The sequence below is a fragment of the Cucumis melo genome, chromosome 12, assembly GCF_025177605.1.
Source record: "Cucumis melo cultivar AY chromosome 12, USDA_Cmelo_AY_1.0, whole genome shotgun sequence".
Classification (NCBI taxonomy): Eukaryota; Viridiplantae; Streptophyta; class Magnoliopsida; order Cucurbitales; family Cucurbitaceae; genus Cucumis; species Cucumis melo.
In genome coordinates, this window is record NC_066868.1 from 19,929,604 (window position 1) to 19,949,336 (window position 19,733).

Consider the following 19,733-nt stretch of genomic DNA (forward strand, 5'->3'; position numbering starts at 1 on the left):
TAAGTACATATTCTACATTTCTCAAACAATTGATTATCACACGGCTTGTTCCAAATCGTTTACGTCACGATATCGTACTTGTAGGTGGTGCTCTAATATATCGACTGGCGATGTTCTGTGTACAAGTGGAAATTAGTCCATGGATGATGACAAAATTTAAGATAATATCTAACAGACTCTACATTTCTCAAACATCTTAATGCGAACGACCATACATACATACATACATATATATATACAATAAAAGAAACTAAGATGATGATTGGTTTATAAATTCAATTTGAAAATGACGAATGGATAAGCAAAAGTACCCTAGGAAAAAGAAAAGTTTGTTAATGACGTAGATAAATCCCATTGGCCAAAAAACTTATTGTTACTATAATTTCAATGAATATATATATATCAAACTTGGCAAAGAAACTCATCATGAAGTTGTGCCAGTGAAAATTCATTAGCATATTATCCATTTTTATAATAAAAAAAAACAAACAATTGTACAAATATAGACTAGAAAGAACATCAACTTTATACGTATGCATTCCTATATAAACACATCGATTGAAACAAATGATTAAACCAAACATATAGTTGGTAGATTCAAAGATGTTTAATCTTCATTGGTCTGTTCTTCTTCTTATTGCTGCTTTAGCTTGCTCGTCCTTTTGTACAGGAGAGAATGTTACCTATGACTCAAATGCTATAATTATCAATGGCGAACGACGCATTATCTTATCAGGTTCAATCCACTATCCACGCAGCACTGAAAATATGTGGCCCGATCTTATTCAAAAGGCCAAAGATGGGGGATTGGATGCAATTGAGACATACATTTTTTGGGATCGCCACGAGCCACAACAACGAAAATATGATTTCTCTGGAAATCTTGATTTTATCAAATTCTTTCGACTTATCCAAAATGCAGGACTTTATGTTGTCATGAGAATTGGTCCTTACGTTTGCGCCGAGTGGAACTACGGAGGCTTTCCACTATGGTTGCACAATATGCCAGGAGTTCAACTACGAACCGACAACCAAGTGTATAAGAATGAAATGCAAACCTTTACGACAAAAATAGTTAATATGTGTAAACAAGCCAACCTCTTTGCCTCACAAGGAGGGCCAATAATCTTAGCTCAAATCGAGAACGAGTATGGAAATGTGATGACGCCTTACGGAAATGCAGGAAAAACGTATATCAATTGGTGCGCTCAAATGGCTGAATCCCTTAATGTTGGTGTTCCGTGGATCATGTGCCAACAGAAAGATGCCCCACAACCGATCATTGATACATGCAATGGATACTATTGCGATAACTTTACTCCTAACAATCCTAATAGCCCAAAAATGTTTACTGAAAATTGGGTAGGATGGTTCAAGAAATGGGGCGATAAAGACCCTCACAGAACCGCAGAAGATGTGGCATTTTCTGTGGCTAGATTTTTTCAATCTGGTGGCGTATTTAACAATTATTACATGTACCACGGAGGCACCAACTTTGGAAGAACATCGGGCGGTCCATTCATCACTACGTCTTATGATTACGACGCACCACTTGATGAATATGGAAGCTTGAATCAACCTAAGTGGGGGCATCTCAAACAACTCCATGCATCAATAAAATTGGGAGAGAAGATTCTCACAAATGGCACCCGCTCAAACCAAGACTATGGTGGCTCCGTCACTTTAACGAAATTCTCTAACCCATCAACAGGAGAGAGGTTTTGCTTCTTAAGTAACACAAATGGTAGCAATGATGCAACCATAGATTTGCAGACAGATGGGAAATACTTTGTGCCAGCTTGGTCGGTAACCATTCTTGATGGCTGCAACAAGGAGGTTTACAATACTGCGAAGGTCAATTCTCAAACATCTAAGTTTGTGAAGGAACAAAATGAAAAGAACAATGCAAAACTCTTATGGACGTGGACTCCGGAGCCCATGAAAGACACACTACAAGGAAAGGGTAAGTTTAAGGCGAATCGTCTTTTAGAACAAAAAGGAACTACTGTTGATGCTAGTGACTACTTGTGGTACATGACTCACATTGAAACCAATGCAACATTTTCTCTTCGAAATGTATCTCTTCAAGTAAGTACGAAAGGTCACGTGCTTCATGCTTTTGTTAATAAGAGGTATATCGGGTCACAGTGGAAGAGCGATGGGCAAAGTTTTGTGTTTGAGAAACCTATTCTACTAAAACCGAGAAAGAACATAATAACCCTTTTGAGTGCCACAGTTGGGTTGAATAATTATGGTGCACTTTATGACACGGTTCCGACGGGAATTGATGGAGGTCCTATTTATTTAATTGGAGGTGGAAATGTCACAGTTGATTTATCATCAAATTTATGGTCTTATAAGGTTGGATTAAATGGAGAAATGAAGAAACTATACGACCCGACATTCTCACAGAAGAAAAAATGGAGGGCATTAAATAAAAAGTCTATTGGAAGGCGAATGACATGGTACAAAACTAACTTTAAGACTCCTTCAGGAACTAACCCAGTAGCATTGGACATGCAAGGAATGGGAAAAGGCCAAGCTTGGGTAAATGGGGTAAGCATAGGTCGATTTTGGCCTTCTTTTATTTCTGGCAATGATAGCTGCAGTGCAAACTGTGACTATAGAGGTGGATATAATCCTAAAAAATGTGCTGATAATTGTGGGAATCCTTCTCAAAGATGGTATCACGTTCCAAGATCGTTTCTTTCAAATGACACGAACACATTGATTTTATTTGAAGAAATCGGAGGAAATCCTCAACAAGTGTCAATTCAAACTATTGCTCTAGGAACTATTTGTGGAAATGCTTACGAAGGAAGCACCTTGGAGTTGTCATGTCAAGAGGGACGTATCATCTCTGAAATTCAATTTGCTAGCTACGGGAATCCAGATGGAAAATGCGGTTCCTTTAAGAAAGGCTCATGGGATGTGACAAATAGCACAGTTTTGGTGGAAAAGACTTGCGTTGGTGTGGAAAATTGTACAATTGATGTATCCGCAAGGTTTTTTGGAGTAGAAAATGCTACTAACTTATCCGCAAGACTAGCAGTCCAAGCACTTTGCTCAAATAATTGAGTCATGTAAATAAATATGTCAGAATCTCAAGCTAAAAAAAACCATTATTTCTTTAATTAATGAAGTGTATATATAAAGATATTTGTCATCACTTTAACTGTTAGCTATAGTATCAGTTGTGGATTTGCCTGTTTGATTTTTTTGTTTTTATTCATTAATTTATTTACTCATGAAGTTGCATAATTTCTATTGATCGTTAAAATCTTTTTGATAAGGTAATGAACTATTTTCAAATATAGCACAATGAACCAAAATACTTACAAATATAGTAAAATGTTGTTGCCTACTAGTCATAAATAGCGATAGAGATGTCCATCTGTGTATGTCACTGTCTACTGCTAATAGACATTAACTTTTTGTCATATTTGTAGGTATTTTCAGTAGTTTTAGAATAGACAACAATTACCCAAAGATAATTATTTTCGGTAGTTTTTCCTTTGATGTTAGATAAGAAAAAGGGCGCAAATGTACAATGTCGCACGTGCTCGTAAAAAATGTATCTTTAGTGTTGGTTTTCGACCGATATATGCCTACCTTTTCTTTATCTGACATCAAAGGTCTAATTTTTCGTAGTGGGAGTATTATTGTGAGAGTCTAATCGCGAACTACCTTTACGCGATGAGGCTCTATGTGGCAGAAGCCTATGCGATAAGAAGTACTGTGCGATAAGAAAAGAGACTACGCAATAAGCCCTTGTTGCGATACAAGCCTACTTCACCGAGAAGTAATGATGTCATTGCTCACGTAAGGAAGTCGACGATTAATTTGACCTTGCCGCCCAAACCGAATCCGAGATAAGGATATGGAAGAGACTTGTGGCGATCTAACATTGGACCAATTCTCACCGCCTGCAGAAGTAATCATTCCAGCATGGGAGACTTCACCGGAAAAGTCTATAAATAGATGAATTATATTCCTTATGAAGCTGCTTTTACCCTGACCATGCTTCAGAGAAATTAGGGAAAACTTCCAAGGACTCTCAGAGATTCTAATCAGGCCTGAACTCGGCAAGAAAGTGCAAAGGAGCTCGTGGGTAGCAACTCCCTATTGTGACTGTGGGTGGTTCTTCTTATAAAATGTTTTCCAAAATAAAAAGAATTTCTAAAATGTGTTTAAATCCTTACTATGTTTCTACTAAAACTATGAACGACATGATTTCTATTATGATTTCCAAGTCTTGAAATGCGTATGATCTATTGATGAATTGGACTTACATATGAACTAGAATGATACAATAAGATGATGTATAGTTAGAGAAATGCATAAGATTTGATATAAACTTGTAATGATGAATTGAGATGATCTTTTGTACCCTATGCGATGAGAATGCCCTATTCATTTTATGTGATCTTGATTAGGATGCCTCATACTTGTTGTGTGATCTAGTATGGGATGTCTTATCCTTGCTGTGTGATATGGGATAAGATGCCCTATTCATGAGTTTTCAGAGAGGAGTTGTTGTCATGAGAGAGGAAAAATGAGGTCTCAAAAGAAGTAGAAATTAGATTCAAATTTGGCCATTGGAGAAAGTTTAACAAAATAAAAACGGAGCTTAATTTGTAAAATTAGAAAGATGTATAATAATAATAATATAGCGACGTGGTTTTGACACTCGTCGTGATCATTCTTGGAATAATGTTGTTGTGGTCATGAAGATGACTCATTTTTAATTTCCTCTAGGTCTTTGTAGGTAGCCTGGGTGGAGCATCCAGTTTGCAGGGTTTGAGTATATTTGAGCTATTAATACATGTAAGTCTTCATCTTGGAGCAGGCGGCCTATCCTAAGCGTTCGAGATAGATCGAGGCCTTTGGTTCGATACTCTAATAGTGTTGGGCGGTGTTGTTTCGTTTGATTCGGTAGTTGACTTGGAAGAGACTATATCCTCCAACAATTGAGTACTGTATAATTTTGGATGTAGGTAATTCTCTAAAGACTAAGGTGGATGCTTTTCTATGTTGTGATAGGACTTGTGATTGGTCTTTCCTCGCATGTGCATTTGATTGCGGTTAACATTAGCTAGAAGGATAGTGTAACCCGACTGCCTTGTTGAGTCGCTGTGTGTTTTTGAAGTCGCCATTGGGAGTTCTTAACGTCTAAGGTATCATGTGGTGCCTTGAACTAGTCTCCTTTTGTTTGGAGATAAAATTCCCAAACATTTGTTTATCACACAGCTTGTTACAAATCGTTTACGTCAAGATATTGTATTTGTAGATGGTGCTCTAACATATCGAGTGACTACATTCTGTGTCCAGGTGGAATTTAATCTATGGATGATGACAAATTTAATATAATATCTAAGTACAAATTCTACATTTCTCAAACAAGTGATTATCACACGGCTTGTTCCAAATCGTTTACGTCACGATATCGTACTTGTAGGTGGTGCTCTAATATATCGACTTGCGATGTTCTGTGTACAAGTGGAAATTAGTCCATGGATGATGACAAAATTTAAGATAATATCTAACAGACTCTACATTTCTCAAACATCTTAATGCGAACGACCATACATACATACATACATATATATATACAATAAAAGAAACTAAGATGATGATTGGTTTATAAATTCAATTTGAAAATGACGAATGGATAAGCAAAAGTACCCTAGGAAAAAGAAAAGTTTGTTAATGACGTAGATAAATCCCATTGGCCAAAAAACTTATTGTTACTTTAATTTCAATGAATATATATATATCAAACTTGGCAAAGAAACTCATCATGAAGTTGTGCCAGTGAAAATTCATTAGCATATTATCCATTTTTATAATAAAAAAAAACAAACAATTGTACAAATATAGACTAGAAAGAACAACAACTTTATACGTATGCATTCCTATATAAACACATCGATTGAAACAAATGATTAAACCAAACATATAGTTGGTAGATTCAAAGATGTTTAATCTTCATTGGTCTGTTCTTCTTCTTATTGCTGCTTTAGCTTGCTCGTCCTTTTGTACAGGAGAGAATGTTACCTATGACTCAAATGCTATAATTATCAATGGCGAACGACGCATTATCTTATCAGGTTCAATCCACTATCCACGCAGCACTGAAAATATGTGGCCCGATCTTATTCAAAAGGCCAAAGATGGGGGATTGGATGCAATTGAGACATACATTTTTTGGGATCGCCACGAGCCACAACAACGAAAATATGATTTCTCTGGAAATCTTGATTTTATCAAATTCTTTCGACTTATCCAAAATGCAGGACTTTATGTTGTCATGAGAATTGGTCCTTACGTTTGCGCCGAGTGGAACTACGGAGGCTTTCCACTATGGTTGCACAATATGCCAGGAGTTCAACTACGAACCGACAACCAAGTGTATAAGAATGAAATGCAAACCTTTACGACAAAAATAGTTAATATGTGTAAACAAGCCAACCTCTTTGCCTCACAAGGAGGGCCAATAATCTTAGCTCAAATCGAGAACGAGTATGGAAATGTGATGACGCCTTACGGAAATGCAGGAAAAACGTATATCAATTGGTGCGCTCAAATGGCTGAATCCCTTAATGTTGGTGTTCCGTGGATCATGTGCCAACAGAAAGATGCCCCACAACCGATCATTGATACATGCAATGGATACTATTGCGATAACTTTACTCCTAACAATCCTAATAGCCCAAAAATGTTTACTGAAAATTGGGTAGGATGGTTCAAGAAATGGGGCGATAAAGACCCTTACAGAACCGCAGAAGATGTGGCATTTTCTGTGGCTAGATTTTTTCAATCTGGTGGCGTATTTAACAATTATTACATGTACCACGGAGGCACCAACTTTGGAAGAACATCGGGCGGTCCATTCATCACTACGTCTTATGATTACGACGCACCACTTGATGAATATGGAAGCTTGAATCAACCTAAGTGGGGGCATCTCAAACAACTCCATGCATCAATAAAATTGGGAGAGAAGATTCTCACAAATGGCACCCGCTCAAACCAAGACTATGGTGGCTCCGTCACTTTAACGAAATTCTCTAACCCATCAACAGGAGAGAGGTTTTGCTTCTTAAGTAACACAAATGGTAGCAATGATGCAACCATAGATTTGCAGACAGATGGGAAATACTTTGTGCCAGCTTGGTCGGTAACCATTCTTGATGGCTGCAACAAGGAGGTTTACAATACTGCGAAGGTCAATTCTCAAACATCTAAGTTTGTGAAGGAATAAAATGAAAAGAACAATGCAAAACTCTTATGGACGTGGACTCCGGAGCCCATGAAAGACACACTACAAGGAAAGGGTAAGTTTAAGGCGAATCGTCTTTTAGAACAAAAAGGAACTACTGTTGATGCTAGTGACTACTTGTGGTACATGACTCACATTGAAACCAATGCAACATTTTCTCTTCGAAATGTATCTCTTCAAGTAAGTACGAAAGGTCACGTGCTTCATGCTTTTGTTAATAAGAGGTATATCGGGTCACAGTGGAAGAGCGATGGGCAAAGTTTTGTGTTTGAGAAACCTATTCTACTAAAACCGAGAAAGAACATAATAACCCTTTTGAGTGCCACAGTTGGGTTGAATAATTATGGTGCATTTTATGACACGGTTCCGACGGGAATTGATGGAGGTCCTATTTATTTAATTGGAGGTGGAAATGTCACAGTTGATTTATCATCAAATTTATGGTCTTATAAGGTTGGATTAAATGGAGAAATGAAGAAACTATACGACCCGACATTCTCACAGAAGAAAAAATGGAGGGCATTAAATAAAAAGTCTATTGGAAGGCGAATGACATGGTACAAAACTAACTTTAAGACTCCTTCAGGAACTAACCCAGTAGCATTGGACATGCAAGGAATGGGAAAAGGCCAAGCTTGGGTAAATGGGGTAAGCATAGGTCGATTTTGGCCTTCTTTTATTTCTGGCAATGATAGCTGCAGTGCAAACTGTGACTATAGAGGTGGATATAATCCTAAAAAATGTGCTGATAATTGTGGGAATCCTTCTCAAAGATGGTATCACGTTCCAAGATCGTTTCTTTCAAATGACACGAACACATTGATTTTATTTGAAGAAATCGGAGGAAATCCTCAACAAGTGTCAATTCAAACTATTGCTCTAGGAACTATTTGTGGAAATGCTTACGAAGGAAGCACCTTGGAGTTGTCATGTCAAGAGGGACGTATCATCTCTGAAATTCAATTTGCTAGCTACGGGAATCCAGATGGAAAATGCGGTTACTTTAAGAAAGGCTCATGGGATGTGACAAATAGCACAGTTTTGGTGGAAAAGACTTGCGTTGGTGTGGAAAATTGTACAATTGATGTATCCGCAAGGTTTTTTGGAGTAGAAAATGCTACTAACTTATCCGCAAGACTAGCAGTCCAAGCACTTTGCTCAAATAATTGAGTCATGTAAATAAATATGTCAGAATCTCAAGCTAAAAAAAACCATTATTTCTTTAATTAATGAAGTGTATATATAAAGATATTTGTCATCACTTTAACTGTTAGCTATAGTATCAGTTGTGGATTTGCCTGTTTGATTTTTTGTTTTTTTTCATTAATTTATTTACTCATGAAGTTGCATAATTTCTATTGATCGTTAAAATCTTTTTGATAAGGTAATGAACTATTTTCAAATATAGCACAATGAACCAAAATACTTACAAATATAGTAAAATGTTGTTGCCTACTAGTCATAAATAGCGATAGAGATGTCCATCTGTGTATGTCACTGTCTACTGCTAATAGACATTAACTTTTTGTCATATTTGTAGGTATTTTCAGTAGTTTTAGAATAGACAACAATTACCCAAAGATAATTATTTTCGGTAGTTTTTCCTTTGATGTTAGATAAGAAAAAGGGCGCAAATGTACAATGTCGCACGTGCTCGTAAAAAATGTATCTTTAGTGTTGGTTTTCGACCGATATATGCCTACCTTTTCTTTATCTGACATCAAAGGTCTAATTTTTCGTAGTGGGAGTATTATTGTGAGAGTCTAATCGCGAACTACCTTTACGCGATGAGGCTCTATGTGGCAGAAGCCTATGCGATAAGAAGTACTGTGCGATAAGAAAAGAGACTACGCAATAAGCCCTTGTTGCGATACAAGCCTACTTCACCGAGAAGTAATGATGTCATTGCTCACGTAAGGAAGTCGACGATTAATTTGACCTTGCCGCCCAAACCGAATCCGAGATAAGGATATGGAAGAGACTTGTGGCGATCTAACATTGGACCAATTCTCACCGCCTGCAGAAGTAATCATTCCAGCATGGGAGACTTCACCGGAAAAGTCTATAAATAGATGAATTATATTCCTTATGAAGCTGCTTTTACCCTGACCATGCTTCAGAGAAATTAGGGAAAACTTCCAAGGACTCTCAGAGATTCTAATCAGGCCTGAACTCGGCAAGAAAGTGCAAAGGAGCTCGTGGGTAGCAACTCCCTATTGTGACTGTGGGTGGTTCTTCTTATAAAATGTTTTCCAAAATAAAAAGAATTTCTAAAATGTGTTTAAATCCTTACTATGTTTCTACTAAAACTATGAACGACATGATTTCTATTATGATTTCCAAGTCTTGAAATGCGTATGATCTATTGATGAATTGGACTTACATATGAACTAGAATGATACAATAAGATGATGTATAGTTAGAGAAATGCATAAGATTTGATATAAACTTGTAATGATGAATTGAGATGATCTTTTGTACCCTATGCGATGAGAATGCCCTATTCATTTTATGTGATCTTGATTAGGATGCCTCATACTTGTTGTGTGATCTAGTATGGGATGTCTTATCCTTGCTGTGTGATATGGGATAAGATGCCCTATTCATGAGTTTTCAGAGAGGAGTTGTTGTCATGAGAGAGGAAAAATGAGGTCTCAAAAGAAGTAGAAATTAGATTCAAATTTGGCCATTGGAGAAAGTTTAACAAAATAAAAACGGAGCTTAATTTGTAAAATTAGAAAGATGTATAATAATAATAATATAGCGACGTGGTTTTGACACTCGTCGTGATCATTCTTGGAATAATGTTGTTGTGGTCATGAAGATGACTCATTTTTAATTTCCTCTAGGTCTTTGTAGGTAGCCTGGGTGGAGCATCCAGTTTGCAGGGTTTGAGTATATTTGAGCTATTAATACATGTAAGTCTACATCTTGGAGCAGGCGGCCTATCCTAAGCGTTCGAGATAGATCGAGGCCTTTGGTTCGATACTCTAATAGTGTTGGGCGGTGTTGTTTCGTTTGATTCGGTAGTTGACTTGGAAGAGACTATATCCTCCAACAATTGAGTACTGTATAATTTTGGATGTAGGTAATTCTCTAAAGACTAAGGTGGATGCTTTTCTATGTTGTGATAGGACTTGTGATTGGTCTTTCCTCGCATGTGCATTTGATTGCGGTTAACATTAGCTAGAAGGATAGTGTAACCCGACTGCCTTGTTGAGTCGCTGTGTGTTTTTGAAGTCGCCATTGGGAGTTCTTAACGTCTAAGGTATCATGTGGTGCCTTGAACTAGTCTCCTTTTGTTTGGAGATAAAATTCCCAAACATTTGTTTATCACACAGCTTGTTACAAATCGTTTACGTCAAGATATTGTATTTGTAGATGGTGCTCTAACATATCGAGTGACTACATTCTGTGTCCAGGTGGAATTTAATCTATGGATGATGACAAATTTAATATAATATCTAAGTACATATTTTACATTTCTCAAACAATTGATTATCACACGGCTTGTTCCAAATCGTTTACGTCACGATATCGTACTTGTAGGTGGTGCTCTAATATATCGACTTGCGATGTTCTGTGTACAAGTGGAAATTAGTCCATGGATGATGACAAAATTTAAGATAATATCTAACAGACTCTACATTTCTCAAACATCTTAATGCGAACGACCATACATACATACATACATATATATATACAATAAAAGAAACTAAGATGATGATTGGTTTATAAATTCAATTTGAAAATGACGAATGGATAAGCAAAAGTACCCTAGGAAAAAGAAAAGTTTGTTAATGACGTAGATAAATCCCATTGGCCAAAAAACTTATTGTTACTATAATTTCAATGAATATATATATATCAAACTTGGCAAAGAAACTCATCATGAAGTTGTGCCAGTGAAAATTCATTAGCATATTATCCATTTTTATAATTAAAAAAAAACAAACAATTGTACAAATATAGACTAGAAAGAACATCAACTTTATACGTATGCATTCCTATATAAACACATCGATTGAAACAAATGATTAAACCAAACATATAGTTGGTAGATTCAAAGATGTTTAATCTTCATTGGTCTGTTCTTCTTCTTATTGCTGCTTTAGCTTGCTCGTCCTTTTGTACAGGAGAGAATGTTACCTATGACTCAAATGCTATAATTATCAATGGCGAACGACGCATTATCTTATCAGGTTCAATCCACTATCCACGCAGCACTGAAAATATGTGGCCCGATCTTATTCAAAAGGCCAAAGATGGGGGATTGGATGCAATTGAGACATACATTTTTTGGGATCGCCACGAGCCACAACAACGAAAATATGATTTCTCTGGAAATCTTGATTTTATCAAATTCTTTCGACTTATCCAAAATGCAGGACTTTATGTTGTCATGAGAATTGGTCCTTACGTTTGCGCCGAGTGGAACTACGGAGGCTTTCCACTATGGTTGCACAATATGCCAGGAGTTCAACTACGAACCGACAACCAAGTGTATAAGAATGAAATGCAAACCTTTACGACAAAAATAGTTAATATGTGTAAACAAGCCAACCTCTTTGCCTCACAAGGAGGGCCAATAATCTTAGCTCAAATCGAGAACGAGTATGGAAATGTGATGACGCCTTACGGAAATGCAGGAAAAACGTATATCAATTGGTGCGCTCAAATGGCTGAATCCCTTAATGTTGGTGTTCCGTGGATCATGTGCCAACAGAAAGATGCCCCACAACCGATCATTGATACATGCAATGGATACTATTGCGATAACTTTACTCCTAACAATCCTAATAGCCCAAAAATGTTTACTGAAAATTGGGTAGGATGGTTCAAGAAATGGGGCGATAAAGACCCTCACAGAACCGCAGAAGATGTGGCATTTTCTGTGGCTAGATTTTTTCAATCTGGTGGCGTATTTAACAATTATTACATGTACCACGGAGGCACCAACTTTGGAAGAACATCGGGCGGTCCATTCATCACTACGTCTTATGATTACGACGCACCACTTGATGAATATGGAAGCTTGAATCAACCTAAGTGGGGGCATCTCAAACAACTCCATGCATCAATAAAATTGGGAGAGAAGATTCTCACAAATGGCACCCGCTCAAACCAAGACTATGGTGGCTCCGTCACTTTAACGAAATTCTCTAACCCATCAACAGGAGAGAGGTTTTGCTTCTTAAGTAACACAAATGGTAGCAATGATGCAACCATAGATTTGCAGACAGATGGGAAATACTTTGTGCCAGCTTGGTCGGTAACCATTCTTGATGGCTGCAACAAGGAGGTTTACAATACTGCGAAGGTCAATTCTCAAACATCTAAGTTTGTGAAGGAACAAAATGAAAAGAACAATGCAAAACTCTTATGGACGTGGACTCCGGAGCCCATGAAAGACACACTACAAGGAAAGGGTAAGTTTAAGGCGAATCGTCTTTTAGAACAAAAAGGAACTACTGTTGATGCTAGTGACTACTTGTGGTACATGACTCACATTGAAACCAATGCAACATTTTCTCTTCGAAATGTATCTCTTCAAGTAAGTACGAAAGGTCACGTGCTTCATGCTTTTGTTAATAAGAGGTATATCGGGTCACAGTGGAAGAGCGATGGGCAAAGTTTTGTGTTTGAGAAACCTATTCTACTAAAACCGAGAAAGAACATAATAACCCTTTTGAGTGCCACAGTTGGGTTGAATAATTATGGTGCATTTTATGACACGGTTCCGACGGGAATTGATGGAGGTCCTATTTATTTAATTGGAGGTGGAAATGTCACAGTTGATTTATCATCAAATTTATGGTCTTATAAGGTTGGATTAAATGGAGAAATGAAGAAACTATACGACCCGACATTCTCACAGAAGAAAAAATGGAGGGCATTAAATAAAAAGTCTATTGGAAGGCGAATGACATGGTACAAAACTAACTTTAAGACTCCTTCAGGAACTAACCCAGTAGCATTGGACATGCAAGGAATGGGAAAAGGCCAAGCTTGGGTAAATGGGGTAAGCATAGGTCGATTTTGGCCTTCTTTTATTTCTGGCAATGATAGCTGCAGTGCAAACTGTGACTATAGAGGTGGATATAATCCTAAAAAATGTGCTGATAATTGTGGGAATCCTTCTCAAAGATGGTATCACGTTCCAAGATCGTTTCTTTCAAATGACACGAACACATTGATTTTATTTGAAGAAATCGGAGGAAATCCTCAACAAGTGTCAATTCAAACTATTGCTCTAGGAACTATTTGTGGAAATGCTTACGAAGGAAGCACCTTGGAGTTGTCATGTCAAGAGGGACGTATCATCTCTGAAATTCAATTTGCTAGCTACGGGAATCCAGATGGAAAATGCGGTTCCTTTAAGAAAGGCTCATGGGATGTGACAAATAGCACAGTTTTGGTGGAAAAGACTTGCGTTGGTGTGGAAAATTGTACAATTGATGTATCCGCAAGGTTTTTTGGAGTAGAAAATGCTACTAACTTATCCGCAAGACTAGCAGTCCAAGCACTTTGCTCAAATAATTGAGTCATGTAAATAAATATGTCAGAATCTCAAGCTAAAAAAAACCATTATTTCTTTAATTAATGAAGTGTATATATAAAGATATTTGTCATCACTTTAACTGTTAGCTATAGTATCAGTTGTGGATTTGCCTGTTTGATTTTTTGTTTTTTTTCATTAATTTATTTACTCATGAAGTTGCATAATTTCTATTGATCGTTAAAATCTTTTTGATAAGGTAATGAACTATTTTCAAATATAGCACAATGAACCAAAATACTTACAAATATAGTAAAATGTTGTTGCCTACTAGTCATAAATAGCGATAGAGATGTCCATCTGTGTATGTCACTGTCTACTGCTAATAGACATTAACTTTTTGTCATATTTGTAGGTATTTTCAGTAGTTTTAGAATAGACAACAATTACCCAAAGATAATTATTTTCGGTAGTTTTTCCTTTGATGTTAGATAAGAAAAAGGGCGCAAATGTACAATGTCGCACGTGCTCGTAAAAAATGTATCTTTAGTGTTGGTTTTCGACCGATATATGCCTACCTTTTCTTTATCTGACATCAAAGGTCTAATTTTTCGTAGTGGGAGTATTATTGTGAGAGTCTAATCGCGAACTACCTTTACGCGATGAGGCTCTATGTGGCAGAAGCCTATGCGATAAGAAGTACTGTGCGATAAGAAAAGAGACTACGCAATAAGCCCTTGTTGCGATACAAGCCTACTTCACCGAGAAGTAATGATGTCATTGCTCACGTAAGGAAGTCGACGATTAATTTGACCTTGCCGCCCAAACCGAATCCGAGATAAGGATATGGAAGAGACTTGTGGCGATCTAACATTGGACCAATTCTCACCGCCTGCAGAAGTAATCATTCCAGCATGGGAGACTTCACCGGAAAAGTCTATAAATAGATGAATTATATTCCTTATGAAGCTGCTTTTACCCTGACCATGCTTCAGAGAAATTAGGGAAAACTTCCAAGGACTCTCAGAGATTCTAATCAGGCCTGAACTCGGCAAGAAAGTGCAAAGGAGCTCGTGGGTAGCAACTCCCTATTGTGACTGTGGGTGGTTCTTCTTATAAAATGTTTTCCAAAATAAAAAGAATTTCTAAAATGTGTTTAAATCCTTACTATGTTTCTACTAAAACTATGAACGACATGATTTCTATTATGATTTCCAAGTCTTGAAATGCGTATGATCTATTGATGAATTGGACTTACATATGAACTAGAATGATACAATAAGATGATGTATAGTTAGAGAAATGCATAAGATTTGATATAAACTTGTAATGATGAATTGAGATGATCTTTTGTACCCTATGCGATGAGAATGCCCTATTCATTTTATGTGATCTTGATTAGGATGCCTCATACTTGTTGTGTGATCTAGTATGGGATGTCTTATCCTTGCTGTGTGATATGGGATAAGATGCCCTATTCATGAGTTTTCAGAGAGGAGTTGTTGTCATGAGAGAGGAAAAATGAGGTCTCAAAAGAAGTAGAAATTAGATTCAAATTTGGCCATTGGAGAAAGTTTAACAAAATAAAAACGGAGCTTAATTTGTAAAATTAGAAAGATGTATAATAATAATAATATAGCGACGTGGTTTTGACACTCGTCGTGATCATTCTTGGAATAATGTTGTTGTGGTCATGAAGATGACTCATTTTTAATTTCCTCTAGGTCTTTGTAGGTAGCCTGGGTGGAGCATCCAGTTTGCAGGGTTTGAGTATATTTGAGCTATTAATACATGTAAGTCTTCATCTTGGAGCAGGCGGCCTATCCTAAGCGTTCGAGATAGATCGAGGCCTTTGGTTCGATACTCTAATAGTGTTGGGCGGTGTTGTTTCGTTTGATTCGGTAGTTGACTTGGAAGAGACTATATCCTCCAACAATTGAGTACTGTATAATTTTGGATGTAGGTAATTCTCTAAAGACTAAGGTGGATGCTTTTCTATGTTGTGATAGGACTTGTGATTGGTCTTTCCTCGCATGTGCATTTGATTGCGGTTAACATTAGCTAGAAGGATAGTGTAACCCGACTGCCTTGTTGAGTCGCTGTGTGTTTTTGAAGTCGCCATTGGGAGTTCTTAACGTCTAAGGTATCATGTGGTGCCTTGAACTAGTCTCCTTTTGTTTGGAGATAAAATTCCCAAACATTTGTTTATCACACAGCTTGTTACAAATCGTTTACGTCAAGATATTGTATTTGTAGATGGTGCTCTAACATATCGAGTGACTACATTCTGTGTCCAGGTGGAATTTAATCTATGGATGATGACAAATTTAATATAATATCTAAGTACATATTCTACATTTCTCAAACAATTGATTATCACACGGCTTGTTCCAAATCGTTTACGTCACGATATCGTACTTGTAGGTGGTGCTCTAATATATCGACTTGCGATGTTCTGTGTACAAGTGGAAATTAGTCCATGGATGATGACAAAATTTAAGATAATATCTAACAGACTCTACATTTCTCAAACATCTTAATGCGAACGACCATACATACATACATACATATATATATACAATAAAAGAAACTAAGATGATGATTGGTTTATAAATTCAATTTGAAAATGACGAATGGATAAGCAAAAGTACCCTAGGAAAAAGAAAAGTTTGTTAATGACGTAGATAAATCCCATTGGCCAAAAAACTTATTGTTACTATAATTTCAATGAATATATATATATCAAACTTGGCAAAGAAACTCATCATGAAGTTGTGCCAGTGAAAATTCATTAGCATATTATCCATTTTTATAATAAAAAAAAAACAAACAATTGTACAAATATAGACTAGAAAGAACATCAACTTTATACGTATGCATTCCTATATAAACACATCGATTGAAACAAATGATTAAACCAAACATATAGTTGGTAGATTCAAAGATGTTTAATCTTCATTGGTCTGTTCTTCTTCTTATTGCTGCTTTAGCTTGCTCGTCCTTTTGTACAGGAGAGAATGTTACCTATGACTCAAATGCTATAATTATCAATGGCGAACGACGCATTATCTTATCAGGTTCAATCCACTATCCACGCAGCACTGAAAATATGTGGCCCGATCTTATTCAAAAGGCCAAAGATGGGGGATTGGATGCAATTGAGACATACATTTTTTGGGATCGCCACGAGCCACAACAACGAAAATATGATTTCTCTGGAAATCTTGATTTTATCAAATTCTTTCGACTTATCCAAAATGCAGGACTTTATGTTGTCATGAGAATTGGTCCTTACGTTTGCGCCGAGTGGAACTACGGAGGCTTTCCACTATGGTTGCACAATATGCCAGGAGTTCAACTACGAACCGACAACCAAGTGTATAAGAATGAAATGCAAACCTTTACGACAAAAATAGTTAATATGTGTAAACAAGCCAACCTCTTTGCCTCACAAGGAGGGCCAATAATCTTAGCTCAAATCGAGAACGAGTATGGAAATGTGATGACGCCTTACGGAAATGCAGGAAAAACGTATATCAATTGGTGCGCTCAAATGGCTGAATCCCTTAATGTTGGTGTTCCGTGGATCATGTGCCAACAGAAAGATGCCCCACAACCGATCATTGATACATGCAATGGATACTATTGCGATAACTTTACTCCTAACAATCCTAATAGCCCAAAAATGTTTACTGAAAATTGGGTAGGATGGTTCAAGAAATGGGGCGATAAAGACCCTCACAGAACCGCAGAAGATGTGGCATTTTCTGTGGCTAGATTTTTTCAATCTGGTGGCGTATTTAACAATTATTACATGTACCACGGAGGCACCAACTTTGGAAGAACATCGGGCGGTCCATTCATCACTACGTCTTATGATTACGACGCACCACTTGATGAATATGGAAGCTTGAATCAACCTAAGTGGGGGCATCTCAAACAACTCCATGCATCAATAAAATTGGGAGAGAAGATTCTCACAAATGGCACCCGCTCAAACCAAGACTATGGTGGCTCCGTCACTTTAACGAAATTCTCTAACCCATCAACAGGAGAGAGGTTTTGCTTCTTAAGTAACACAAATGGTAGCAATGATGCAACCATAGATTTGCAGACAGATGGGAAATACTTTGTGCCAGCTTGGTCGGTAACCATTCTTGATGGCTGCAACAAGGAGGTTTACAATACTGCGAAGGTCAATTCTCAAACATCTAAGTTTGTGAAGGAATAAAATGAAAAGAACAATGCAAAACTCTTATGGACGTGGACTCCGGAGCCCATGAAAGACACACTACAAGGAAAGGGTAAGTTTAAGGCGAATCGTCTTTTAGAACAAAAAGGAACTACTGTTGATGCTAGTGACTACTTGTGGTACATGACTCACATTGAAACCAATGCAACATTTTCTCTTCGAAATGTATCTCTTCAAGTAAGTACGAAAGGTCACGTGCTTCATGCTTTTGTTAATAAGAGGTATATCGGGTCACAGTGGAAGAGCGATGGGCAAAGTTTTGTGTTTGAGAAACCTATTCTACTAAAACCGAGAAAGAACATAATAACCCTTTTGAGTGCCACAGTTGGGTTGAATAATTATGGTGCATTTTATGACACGGTTCCGACGGGAATTGATGGAGGTCCTATTTATTTAATTGGAGGTGGAAATGTCACAGTTGATTTATCATCAAATTTATGGTCTTATAAGGTTGGATTAAATGGAGAAATGAAGAAACTATACGACCCGACATTCTCACAGAAGAAAAAATGGAGGGCATTAAATAAAAAGTCTATTGGAAGGCGAATGACATGGTACAAAACTAACTTTAAGACTCCTTCAGGAACTAACCCAGTAGCATTGGACATGCAAGGAATGGGAAAAGGCCAAGCTTGGGTAAATGGGGTAAGCATAGGTCGATTTTGGCCTTCTTTTATTTCTGGCAATGATAGCTGCAGTGCAAACTGTGACTATAGAGGTGGATATAATCCTAAAAAATGTGCTGATAATTGTGGGAATCCTTCTCAAAGATGGTATCACGTTCCAAGATCGTTTCTTTCAAATGACACGAACACATTGATTTTATTTGAAGAAATCGGAGGAAATCCTCAACAAGTGTCAATTCAAACTATTGCTCTAGGAACTATTTGTGGAAATGCTTACGAAGGAAGCACCTTGGAGTTGTCATGTCAAGAGGGACGTATCATCTCTGAAATTCAATTTGCTAGCTACGGGAATCCAGATGGAAAATGCGGTTCCTTTAAGAAAGGCTCATGGGATGTGACAAATAGCACAGTTTTGGTGGAAAAGACTTGCGTTGGTGTGGAAAATTGTACAATTGATGTATCCGCAAGGTTTTTTGGAGTAGAAAATGCTACTAACTTATCCGCAAGACTAGCAGTCCAAGCACTTTGCTCAAATAATTGAGTCATGTAAATAAATATGTCAGAATCTCAAGCTAAAAAAACCATTATTTCTTTAATTAATGAAGTGTATATATAAAGATATTTGTCATCACTTTAACTGTTAGCTATAGTATCAGTTGTGGATTTGCCTGTTTGATTTTTTGTTTTTTTTCATTAATTTATTTACTCATGAAGTTGCATAATTTCTATTGATCGTTAAAATCTTTTTGATAAGGTAATGAACTATTTTCAAATATAGCACAATGAACCAAAATACTTACAAATATAGTAAAATGTTGTTGCTTACTAGTCATAAATAGCGATAGAGATGTCCATCTGTGTATGTCACTGTCTACTGCTAATAGACATTAACTTTTTGTCATATTTGTAGGTATTTTCAGTAGTTTTAGAATAGACAACAATTACCCAAAGATAATTATTTTCGGTAGTTTTTCCTTTGATGTTAGATAAGAAAAATGGCGCAAAATTACTTTATATTTTTTATGTTACATCTAAGCTATTCGCTATTCAAAATAATAAAAGTTTAATAAAAAA

General features: G+C 36.9%; 4 protein-coding genes across 4 annotated transcripts; all 4 read left to right on the forward strand.

Moving 5' to 3' along the window:
- The first annotated feature begins 603 nt into the window (after nucleotides 1-603).
- On the forward strand, nucleotides 604-3,078 carry LOC127144168 (beta-galactosidase 15-like). The gene has a single exon (XM_051079737.1). The coding sequence runs from the start codon at nucleotides 604-606 to the stop codon at nucleotides 3,076-3,078; it is 2,475 nt and encodes an 824-aa protein (XP_050935694.1).
- Nucleotides 3,079-5,977: 2,899 nt separating this feature from the next.
- LOC127144169 (beta-galactosidase 15-like) lies at nucleotides 5,978-8,452 on the forward strand. Its single transcript, XM_051079738.1, is given in 1 exon segment — nucleotides 5,978-8,452. A coding segment is annotated over 1 exon segment (2,475 nt).
- A 2,899-nt stretch (nucleotides 8,453-11,351) lies between these two features.
- On the forward strand, nucleotides 11,352-13,826 carry LOC127144170 (beta-galactosidase 15-like). Its single transcript, XM_051079739.1, has one exon. It carries the CDS (start codon nucleotides 11,352-11,354, stop codon nucleotides 13,824-13,826), a length of 2,475 nt encoding a protein of 824 aa, XP_050935696.1.
- A 2,899-nt stretch (nucleotides 13,827-16,725) lies between these two features.
- LOC127144171 (beta-galactosidase 15-like) lies at nucleotides 16,726-19,200 on the forward strand. Its single transcript, XM_051079740.1, is given in 1 exon segment — nucleotides 16,726-19,200. A coding segment is annotated over 1 exon segment (2,475 nt).
- Nucleotides 19,201-19,733: the final 533 nt, after the last annotated feature.

Excerpts from the sequence above, each read along its gene's own strand:
- LOC127144170 (XM_051079739.1), top strand. The coding sequence starts at position 11,352 with ATGTTTAATCTTCATTGGTCTGTTCTTCTTCTTATTGCTGCTTTAGCT.
- LOC127144168 (XM_051079737.1), top strand. The coding sequence starts at position 604 with ATGTTTAATCTTCATTGGTCTGTTCTTCTTCTTATTGCTGCTTTAGCT.